Source organism: Sinocyclocheilus anshuiensis, unplaced genomic scaffold (genome assembly GCF_001515605.1).
Source record: "Sinocyclocheilus anshuiensis isolate Anshui unplaced genomic scaffold, SAMN03320099.WGS_v1.1 scaffold78, whole genome shotgun sequence".
In the NCBI taxonomy this organism is placed as follows: Eukaryota; Metazoa; Chordata; class Actinopteri; order Cypriniformes; family Cyprinidae; genus Sinocyclocheilus; species Sinocyclocheilus anshuiensis.
The window spans coordinates 3,084,141-3,095,967 of NW_015544250.1; the positions used below are offsets into that span (position 1 = coordinate 3,084,141).

The following is an 11,827-nucleotide window of genomic DNA, read 5'->3' on the forward strand; positions in this document are numbered from 1 at the left end:
TTAGTAAGATGTTCAGTAAAAATGTATCAGTTTCCACAATCACTTTACTATCACAGCAATAAATTACATTTTAAATTGTATTCAAATACAAATAATTTTAAAACAATATTACTGTTTTACTGTATTTTTGATCAAATAAATGCTGCCTTGGTGAGCATAAGAGACTTATTTGAAAATATTTAAAAAAATCGTAATTATTTAAAACTTTTAATCTGCAGTCTACATTTTTTTTTTATTGAATATCCTCTTTCACTCAGAAATATATCATTTCATTTTTATTAACTTCCAAAAATCAATGTGTGTTCAGTGTCTTTCTTTGCATTTATAATGTTCCATCACTTAATTTTTGCTGCTTCCTCTCTTTCACTCAGAATCTCTCTCTTTTCCCTCTCACATTCTTTCAGTCCTCACCCTCAGCCTTTAATCTTTTTTCTAGCTAACCCTCATCACCTTTTCCCCCTCATTCCCTACAATTTCCCTCTTTTCAGGTGAATCATGTTCTTTTCAGAGGTTCGATGTGGGTTTTTCAGCGACTGAAGTGACCCACCATTACCGCTAGTGCAATCGAATTGTTCCGGAAAAAGCTCTTAGCAGCAAAAAGTGCTTGGGCAACTCTGGAAAAAGTACACAAAAATGGAGTCATCTTATTTGTCCTGATTTTGAGTGTGCTTAAAACTGTGCCAGTCTTCATGAGGGGTTGACTTGAACTCTTGTCTTTAAAAACGTTACCCCACATTTTATTGAACACACACTTACTCTGACTCTATAGTTTTTCATCAAGCCGAATGCCTAAGACATTGTATTTAAATATCAGAGGTGAAGTTTTTGTTTTTTGCTTTCTTTTGTTGTTGCTAAGATTAGGCACAGAGAGACAGAAAAAGGAATACATTTATAGATTTACCCAGTTAATCCACCATCGATCTCTCTGTAGTCGCTAAAGAGTGAACGAGTGAATCTCATGAAAACTGTCAAGCACGTGATATTTTATCATAGTGCAAATTTCCATATAAAAATCTAAAAAAAAACAAAAAACATTTCGTTTAAAGGAAAGGAAGCTTCTAGAACCATTAAGATTTGCTTTGCATTACAACATGTTTTTTATTTTTTATAATAATAACCACATTTCCTGGCCCAATTCACATTACTGCTATGCAAAAAAAGAGTATTTGTTGCACTTTAATTTACTGTGTTGATTTAAAAAAAAATTCTGTTTGCTTAAAGGTTTTGCATTATAACATTATTTTTATAATAATTATCACATTTCCTGCCACAATTCACTTTATTGCTAATGAATAAATTAAAATTAAAAAGGATAATGAAAAAATAAATAAAAATGGATGATATAATAATATATTTTATTTGAAATATTAAAGTATTCATACATCATGGATGTATTTGTAGCCCTTTAATTTACTATATGTTGGTTTAAAATAATACAATAAAAATGTTTTACAGAAATGAGAATTATCATTTACAATATACACTACAAAGGTTTGGGGTCAGATTTTTTTTCGGAAATAATTTAATAAATTTTTTCAGCAATGCGTTAAATTGAACAAAAGTGACTAAAGAGATTATGTTACAAAATAGTTTTGTTTCAAATAAATGTTGTTCTTTTGAACTTTTTGTTCATCAAAGAATCCTGAACATTTTTTATTATGGTTTCTCAAAAATATTAAGCATCACAACTGTTTTCAACATTGATAATAAGAAATATTTCTTGAGCACCATTTCTGAAGGATCATGTGACACTGAAGACTGGAGTAATGATGCTGAAATTATGCAGCTTTGCATCACATATTTTGACCCATCCATGTTAATAACTGTTTTAAACGGTCCCATCTCTTTTCAGTCATTCCACTAACAATTTGATGGTTTTAGTGCCTTGGGCCAGTCCATACAACCACATAAATATCATTTCAGATGACAGAAATTATGTATATATATTCAATTTCGTCCCTCTGTGTCCTTGTAATAGCATGTAGCTACAGGGAGTTTTTGCCAGAAAGCCGTGACAGTTCACCTCAAATACAGCTTCAGTCTCCCCAAGAGAGATGGCCGTTTTAAAAGGCAGATGAGCTATCTGTCCCATGTGACACCCAGACCGTATTCCTTGAGTGCTCCCTAGACATTTTCTCTCTATCAAGATCCAATTAAATCTGTTGCATGTGTGACATCCCTCCTGGTCTTGAGGGTCTCCCCAGAGATCTGGTATTCTGAAGAGAACAGCACCAATAAATAGCTAAACACTGGAGACCTCCGCTCAACATTAATATGTATGAACCAATTGCTGTTCTCCTCTAACACGAGTGTGTCCTCTCTGTGGAATTGATTTCTTGTCCTAGTATTTTGCCGTTGTTGTGTCCTGAACTCCAGCGATTAAAATGCATTGTTGGATATAATAGTTCCAGTATTGAAGACTCTGTGTCAGGGGTGCATGTGTTTTGTTTGCTTGTTTGTGCAACTTGTTTGTTTTTTTGGTAGCTTTAGGAATATTCTATTCCCATCTATCCCAAAGTAATCAAAAGAGTTTTATAACAGGACATTGCAACCATGCAACTCTGTGCTAACAAGTTGGATAAGAAGGATTTCTTTGGGAAGTCTGATCCCTTCCTGGTGTTTTACCGCAGCAATGAAGATGGCACGTGAGTATGAGCAGCTAAAGGAATATTTATTGTGCTTCCTGTTATTCATGAACATCGTCTTAAAGGAATAGTTCACCCAAAATTGACAATAATTCACCCTCAGGCCATTCAAGATGTAGATTAGTTTGTTTCTTAATTGAAACAGATTTGGAGAAGTTAAGCATTTCATCACTTGCTCACCATTGGATCCTCTGCAGTGAATGGGTGCCGTCATAATGAGAGTCTAAATAGCTGATAAAAACATTACAATAATCCACAAGTATTTCACACGACTCCAGTCCATCAATTAACGTCCTTTGAAGTGAAAATCTGCATGTTTATAAGAAATAAATCCATCATTAAACTATCACTTCTGGGCAAAATATGGCACTTCAAGTCCATAATCCATAATAAGGCAATCTACTGTGAAAAAGTTGCATCAAAATTCACCAACATATTAGTTTAGAACTGTTTTAGGCTGTTTTTGCTTGTAACCTCTGCTTGATCTGTGCATATTTCTCTCCTGATTCAGACAAGATTACTTTTTCACTGGAAAAAAAGCAATATTATAGATAGAGGACTCATATTTTAGGCAGAAGCAACGGTTTACAGTTAAAAATGATGGATTAATAATGGATTTGTTTCTTACAAACACATTTTTTTCACTTCACAAGATGTTAATTGATGGACTGGAGTGGTGTGGATTATTGTGATGTTTTTATCATCTGTTTGGACTCTCATTCTGACGGCACCCATTCACTGCAGAGGATCCATTGGTGTGCAAGTGATGTAATGCTTAATTTTTCCAAATCTATTTTGATGAAGAAACAAACTAATCTACATCTTGGACAGCCTGAGGGTGAGTACATTTTCAGCCAATTTTCAGTGTTTGGTGAACTGTTCCTTTAAAAACATGCCTTAACCAGGCATGATGCAACATGTACTTTTGTCAGGTAACCTAAATTAATATTTTTTTTTTATTTAAGCAAAATAAGATGAGCCTAACTACTACATTAAATTGCACAAACAAATTACATTTTTTGGGTTCGATCAGGTACAAATGGCTCATTACAGGCAGTAGAAGATACTTTAATGTACACTGGTGTGTCCAGACAACATTAGGCCCCATTGGCTTTCATTGTAAATTAATTTCTTTGTAAATGAGTAACTGATGACTGCATTTTCAGAATTTTGGAACAAACAACTGCATTTTTATGGTGTATTTCCCTTTTGCCAGATTTTTCTGTCCTCACTGATTGTTAAATCATTTCTGAAGCAAGAAAATCACCATCAGTCAGAACATATTTTGGGTTGAATATACAGCTATGCTTACTGTTAAACAGAAATCAAACAACCAACAAAATGTCCTGTTTTGTGTTGACATGGTTGAACCCTTTTTTATTATTTTGTGCTTTGTTAGGACATGGTATTAGCTAAATATTTCTAGACTGAACATTAAAAACCCCATAAAACACAAAATGATCCATAAGTGTTAGCTCACTTGACTGATAACAGAGGGTTATGGTAGTGTTGTGAAACCCAAGAGGCTCTTCATGCCCACCATGAGCTGCTCTTGATGATGACCACTTTTATAGATGTTACACTGTTTCGTTGGTATTCGTTTTTAAACATATTCCTTCAAAGAAAACCGCATGGGTGTCATAACAAGCCTTTAAGTAAGATTTCCTTTTTGATTTGGCTCTTTTGTAGGTTCACTATCTGTCACAAAACAGAGGTGATAAAGAATACTTTGAACCCTGTGTGGCAGCCCTTCACCATCCCAGTTCGAGCTCTCTGTAACGGAGACTATGACAGGTGAGGCTCTTAAAAACCTTACAAAGAGTATAATCCTGCTGCATGGCTACTTAATGTTAACATGAAGCCATTATTGACCCTGTTTGCTTTCTTAATGTATATTTCTGCATATTGCTGTGAATAATTAATTGACTCATGTTTTCCAGAGAAAATACCAGTTATAAAATATTCACTTGTTTCATTTGAAATTTTGGTTTGAAATGGGTTTAAATACCTTTCCTTTTACTTTTAATATTAGGGCTGTCAATCTGTTAAATGTTTCATTGTAATAAATCTCAAAACGTGTTCCTTGTTAATGCATTCAGTTATTTTTTTAGGAATGAAAACAAAATAATGTGTAATTGTAATGTTATCCATAACAGGGTTATTTTAGTATCATCGAGGTAATATTATAGTTTTTATTAATATTTGAATGTTTTCATTTTAATTTGAAAGTTTTAGTAACTGTGTTGTGTGCTTTTGCCATTTTTAGTATTTTATTTTTTTTTAATATGTCTATATATTTATATGAATTTTTATTTCAGTTTTAGTCATTTGAATACATTAAGTTAAACTATATTAAATTGAGAAATGCTGCATTGGTAACTAGCTGAAATAAATTTTATTTTAGATAATATTTTATTTCAAGTAACAATTGTTTTAATGGTTTAGTTTACTATAATGTCATTGGTAATTTAAAAAGAAATGCAGTTTGTTGAAATCACACAGAAGATATTGATACAGAATATCATATTGGATAAATGCATTAACAATGTTAAAAAAATAGCTAAAAATAGCTTAAATGTGTCATTTTGACAGCCTTAATACAGTAAATGTATGATATGAGTAAAGATACAGTATTGATTTAATGCATTAGATTCTTGGGTGCATTCCGAGAACCAGCACATTTGTATTTGTCCCCAACATTTAAACCATCTTTGACTTTTTGATAGGAGTCTGTGATTTTTGAGAGAAATAGATTTTTTGTTGTACCTTTAAAGCATCCCTCAGACTTGTGAGCTCCGAGGTGTTTAAACGAGACGCCGCTGGTGCCGTGAGCTGTGGAAACGGGCAGCTGTGTCACTGTGGCAGTCAGAATAATCCCAGCAGTCAGCTGGAGTGAGGCAGTGGCCGGTGCTGGTGTTACTTTGGACCGGCTTTCTGTGGACTCACCAGGCTGCTGTCATACTCTGACCTTTTGAGAAAACTCAGGCTGTCTGCACTTAATTTTAGATATTGACTTGCTGTGTGTTTGATTTGTTTGTAATCTCTCCAGAACAGTGAAGGTTGATGTTTATGACTGGGACAGAGATGGAAGGTACGCTGTTTTTCATGGCTTGTGTTCCCCCTTGTAGGTAGTAAATACTGTGTTTATGAATACATAAATTATCCTGCATAACAAGAATAACTCAAGTCAAATTTTCATTAGCCAAAATAATTTCTTCTCAGCATGCTCGTGCAATGTTCATTAAATATTCCTCGCTCAAGTAAGCACTTACATTTTTCTTCAGTCATGATTTCATCGGAGAGTTTACAACCAGCTACAGAGAGCTGTCTCGCGGACAGAGCCAATTCAATGTTTATGAGGTAAAAAACATTGTTTTGCATGAATACATTTTCAACACTTAAGCACTTTTAGAGTTATTTTGATGTGTTTAAAAACACTTGCCATTCACAGGGTAAAAATTTGACTCGCAAATGTTAAAAAAGTTTTTTTGTATGTAATAGTTTATAAAAAATATACAAAAATGTGGGACACAGCTAAATATTGTGCTTTAGTACTTAAAATGTGTTAATTATAAATAGTTTTTTACTACAGTGATTTCAATATAAATTCAACAGATTTGTTAGATACAACAGAGAAAGTGATAGACGTTTAATGTGTTAAAAACGAGTTACTTTTCATGCAATGATCATTTTAAACTAATTTAAATAAACAAATTAATAAATAAAACGTGTGCTTCTAATGCCTTCAAAAAAGTAATGGGACAACAACATGAGCCGTATTCATGAAGTGCCAAAAATGTTTCATGAATCACAAGAGAGAAAAAAGAAAACATATGAGGACACTTCAGTAATATGTCATATTCCTTTCAGCCATGCTTGATGGGTGTCTTTTTGTTTCTTTTAGGTTCTGAATCCTAAGAAGAAAGGGAGGAAAAAGAAATACGTCAACTCTGGCACGGTACGTGTGAATGGATTACCTATCAAGCGCTCTCCTCTTCTGATTTATTTTCATAATGACTTCCATTATCTCTCCTCTCTCTCTCTCTTTCACTCTCTCTAGGTAACACTTTTGTCCTTCAAAGTGGAATCGGAGTACACATTTGTGGACTTCATTCGAGGAGGGTGAGTGCCCCTTTAAAGGCATTGGCTATATTAGGCTGGAGAAAGATGCAGATTTACCGGTTAGAGAGCAGCTAGAATAGGCATGCATGGAAACCATTTGTGGATTTATGGTTAGTCAATCTGAATATCTTGTGTTCAAGACAATACCAATAAACCAGAGTGGATCTTAATGTCATTGAGCTTTCAGGGCAGTTCACTTACCATTCATTTTTTCAGGCATTACCAGCACGTGTGTTGAATACTGAATACACATAGAATAGAATAAAAATAAAGTTTTTTGATGACAACCTAGTTATGGTTATTATGTGCTTCAAGGATAAACCCAGTAATGGTCAAATAGTTTGATGGATCATATCAAAATTAGGGGTGTCAAAATGATGTATTAATATAATGTGATAGTTTTAAAAAATCGACACAATGTCACATAAATTCCATAACTGGAGCCATGCAAGCATTCAAGCCTTCATGTTTTTGAAAGTCAGCAAGAAACCTGGCTCCCCAAACCATGCTTACTGAGAGCAGGCAGTAAGGAATGAGTAAGAAGCACATTTAATCAATTTACAGCCCTAATAAAAAATGTATTTAATTTAAAAAAGTCTAAAGCAACCATCACATACTCATTTCCAGACAACTGAAATCAAGGCAATGATTCAGTAAACCAGTATATCATACCATATGCTTGCCATTTAATTACAGCTTGACTTTTAATTATGCATTGACTTGATAAAAAACATATGCTTGTATATTTTAAACACACAAAAAAAGATAATTTATTTATTGATTGATTGATTTAACATGTCCAGGTTAGAAGCATTTTTGACAATTTGCTCTGAAGTTTGAAGTTTCAGCATAATTTACTAGTGAACTTTGATTAGCAATATAAATATGCGTTTATAGTTAATTATAGCATTTATGTATATGCATTTATACTTTAATTATAGTTTTTTTTTTGTTTTGTCTATTATAAATTTGCATATACAGTGGCATTCAAAAGCTCCACGTTGAAAATCAATTGAATTTAAACCTGGAAATAAACTAAAGTATTAGTATTTTGAACATTTAACAAAGAAATTTTGATACAAATGAATTCAAATGAATAGGAGATATTTGGACTATAATATTTAGACTCTGGACTACTAATCAAATGTGTGACATTGAGTATGCAAACCCCTTTGTACTAAAGGTCAGGTGTCTTGCTATCTTTGAAGTACGAATAATATGGATCAGGTTTTGTTCATGACAGCTCAAGTACTGCTGTCACTAAAACAAAAGGGAGACAAAATAAATACTAAGATCTTCTGAAGTTGATCAATTAGGTTTTTGCTTAAATGCTAATAATAATATTTGTAATGGGCAATCAATCAAAAAATAAATCAATAAGAAGCAATTAGAAGTTTGGAGTCTGTAAGATTTTTTGTTCCCGTGTTTTTGAAAAAGTTCCTTATGCTTCTGAAGGCTGCTGTAATTTGATCAGTTTTAACATTTTCTGTATTAATATATTTTAAAATTGAATTTATTCCTGTGCGGGCAAAGCTGAATTTTCAGCAGCCATTACTCCAGTCTTCAGTTTCACATAAGCCTTTTCTTATTATTATTAATGTTAAAAACAGTTGTGCTGCTTAATATTTTTGTGGAAACCATGATCTTTTTTTTTCCCAAGATTTTTTGATGAATAGAATGTTCAAAAGAACCGCTTTTTTATAAAATAGAAATTGTCCAATTTTTTGTAATTTCTTTTGTAACATAATAAATGTCTTAACTTTCACTTTTGATCAATTTAATGAGCCTTGTTGAATAAAAATCTTAACTTCTTAAAAAAAAACTATTTTCAATGTTGAAAACAGAACACAGCTGAACTTCACTGTAGCCATAGACTTCACCGCCTCTAATGGTAAGACCATCTTAATTCACTGAAATACAACAACACAAGCAATTGTGTTTGTGTGGCATGCGACTGTCTCATGTCTGTTTTAGATTTAGAGCTCGGCACTGATGTAAGTGACCATGATGTCTTTGCACTTCTGTCTAAAGTTGAATTGATTGATATCTGAACGCAGGAAACCCATCACAGCCGACATCGCTCCACTACATGAACCCATACCAGCTGAATGCGTATGCCATGGCCCTTAAAGCCGTGGGGGAAATCGTCCAGGATTATGACAGTGACAAACTCTTCCCTGCCTACGGCTTTGGAGCTAAACTCCCTCCTGATGGCAAGATCTCTCATGCTTTTCCCCTGGTGAGTAACAGCTTGAAAAGAGCCATCCTTAACCCTGTAAAGCCTGACATATGAAATAATAGTTAGAAAAATCTAATTTTTTGAAATGGAAGTTTTTTGAACCTTTAAACTAAATATAAAAAACTTAAAAAAGAAAGTTTGCATGTGTGCTTTTTGTTGAGTATAATGTTATTGAAAATGATATATCAGGCTTTTATTGCTCATGATATCGGAGAAAAAAGGAACACATCAATTTTATTTAGAGGCCCAAACTGTGCAAAAATATGCAATTTGGTGCAATTGCTGAATTTATATAGCCAGAAAGATCAAATTCTGATAACTTGCAATGTAAATTAATGAGTGCATTCTAACAGTATAACAGGCTAATTACATGTAAATGCATATAAATTGTCAATCTATATTTTCCAATAATATGTCTTATAAGATGATATTTAAATGCTTTGTTTTATGATCCAAATCTGTGGTTTTTATTTTGGAGGGTAAAATAAGTGCAAATTATGCAATTATGACTGATAGATGTAAAAATAAATGTTCCTCAAAAGCCTGATTTATCATATTTGATACATTTTAACATTATTTAAGAAAAATGATTAATGAATAAACAAGTAAACTTAAGTTGCTTTAGTCCAGTAAGTGTACATCTTGAAATATTACTAACGATATAAAAATTATTCTTACGTTTACTTTATAAAAATCATTGGACGTTTTAAGAATGATACTTAAATTACTTGCTAAAAAACACTAAACTATCAATCAGACGACAGAGAGAATGTAACCTGTACAACAGATTTTTAGCACAATTTTGGTCATGTTGATAATTTAAAAGAAATTTGTGTATCAAATATCATACAATAGGGTTTATAGGGTTCAAAACACACACACACACACACACACACACAAACACAACAGTAATGTTGGGTGGTTAAAAGAATTTGCAAAAATGCAAAGTCTGTCATTATTTACTAGGGTTGGGTATCGGGAACTGGTTCCATTTTAGAACCGGTTCCAAATTTCCAATAGTCAGGTATTCGATAAGACACGTGCATTTCGAATCCGCTTAATGATTCCCGCGTTCGCATTTTAATGTGATTTTAAACTATTTAAGTGCAGGAAGGGAAAGAACTTGCACACTGTTTGCGTGCAGCGCACACATCTGAAGCACGAGCACAGAGAACAGTGGTCCCGATGCAGGTTCCTTACCTATGTCCATTCTCGAACTGTTCCGTGCATTTCTACAAAGGTTGTTCTGGGCCAGAACTGACTTCTCTTTCACATTTATCGACCAGTATGCACGAAGTACGTCGGTATATCATCATAAACACAGCCGTTTTTTTTTTGTTTTAAGTGAACTTAAACAGATGAGAAAGAAAACGCATGTGTAATTTTTAGATCTGTGTGTGTTCGGTGTTAAAGATACAGCCATCTAATAAACGTGCTGCCTATCATTAATGTTAATCAAAGAACAAAAGAAAACTGACTGAATATCTTTTGTAAATTTAATGAGGATTAAACAAAATTTTATTTATGAAAAGAAAACTATACAGTGTTTTTAAACTTTTGATTTCAATTTCTGTACCTGACATTTGTTCAGTTTTATTTATTTATGCTATTGCTAATTAATTTGTTTACGTGTCTTTAACAATTTAATGTTTGAAATTTATATTAGTCTAGTTGTTTTTTTTCTGTGGTATTTTTTTTATAAAACCATAGACATAAAACAGAATAAATATGTTTGACATCTAAATATTTGACTTAAAATTTGTTTAATGAATTTTTTTTATCTTATTGGAATCAGAATTAGGAATCGATAAGAATCGGAATCGATAAGCAGAATCGGAACCGGAATCGCACAACAGTAATGTTGGGTGGTTAAAAGAATTTGCAAAAATGCAAAGTCTGTCATTATTTACTAGGGTTGGGTATCGGGAACTGGTTCCATTTTAGAACCGGTTCCAAATTTCCAATAGTCAGGTATTCGATAAGACACGTGCATTTCGAATCCGCTTAATGATTCCCGCGTTCGCATTTTAATGTGATTTTAAACTATTTAAGTGCAGGAAGGGAAAGAACTTGCACACTGTTTGCGTGCAGCGCACACATTTGAAGCACGAGCACAGAGAACAGTGGTCCCGATGCAGTTTCCCGACCTGTGTCCATTCTCGAACTGTTCCGTGCATTTCCACAAAAGTTGTTCCGGGCCAGAACTGACTACTTTCACATTTATCGACCAGTATGCATGAAATACGTCAGTGTATCATCATAAACACAGCCGTTTTTTTTGTCTTAAGTGAACGTAAACAGATGAGAAAGAAAACGCATGTGTAACAGTATTATTTTTAGATCTGTGTGTTCGGTGTTAAAGAGACAGTCGTCTAATAAACGTGCTGCCTATCGTTAATGTTAATCAAAGAACAAAAGAAAATCATTAACTGACTGAATATCTTTCGTAAATTTAATGAGGATTAATCAATATTTTATTTATGAAAAGAAAACTATACAGTGTTTTTAAACTTTTGATTTCAATTTCTGTACCTGACATTTGTTCAGTTTTATTTATTTATGCGATTGCTAATTAATTTGTTTACGTGTCTTTAACAATTTAATGTTTGAAATTTATATTAGTCTAGTTGTTTTTTTTCTGTGGTATTTTTTTTTTATAAAACCAGAGACATAAAACAGAATAAATATGTTTGACATCTAAATATTTGACTTAAAATTTGTTTAAAGGGGTCATATGATGCGATTTCAAATTTTCCTTTCTCTTTGGAGTGTTACAAGCTCTTGGTGCATAAAGAAGATCTGTAAAGTTGCAAAGACTAAA

General features: G+C 33.0%; 1 protein-coding gene across 1 annotated transcript in view; it reads left to right on the forward strand.

Moving 5' to 3' along the window:
• Window positions 1-11,827, forward strand: part of LOC107697863 (copine-9) — a 61,787-nt gene that overhangs the window by 39,174 nt on the left and 10,786 nt on the right. The window contains 8 exon segments of the mRNA XM_074187047.1: window positions 2,542-2,645; window positions 4,335-4,439; window positions 5,695-5,736; window positions 5,930-6,005; window positions 6,550-6,603; window positions 6,706-6,767; window positions 8,612-8,658; window positions 8,825-9,006. Of these exon segments, the coding sequence (XP_074043148.1) occupies window positions 2,542-2,645; window positions 4,335-4,439; window positions 5,695-5,736; window positions 5,930-6,005; window positions 6,550-6,603; window positions 6,706-6,767; window positions 8,612-8,658; window positions 8,825-9,006 (672 nt within the window).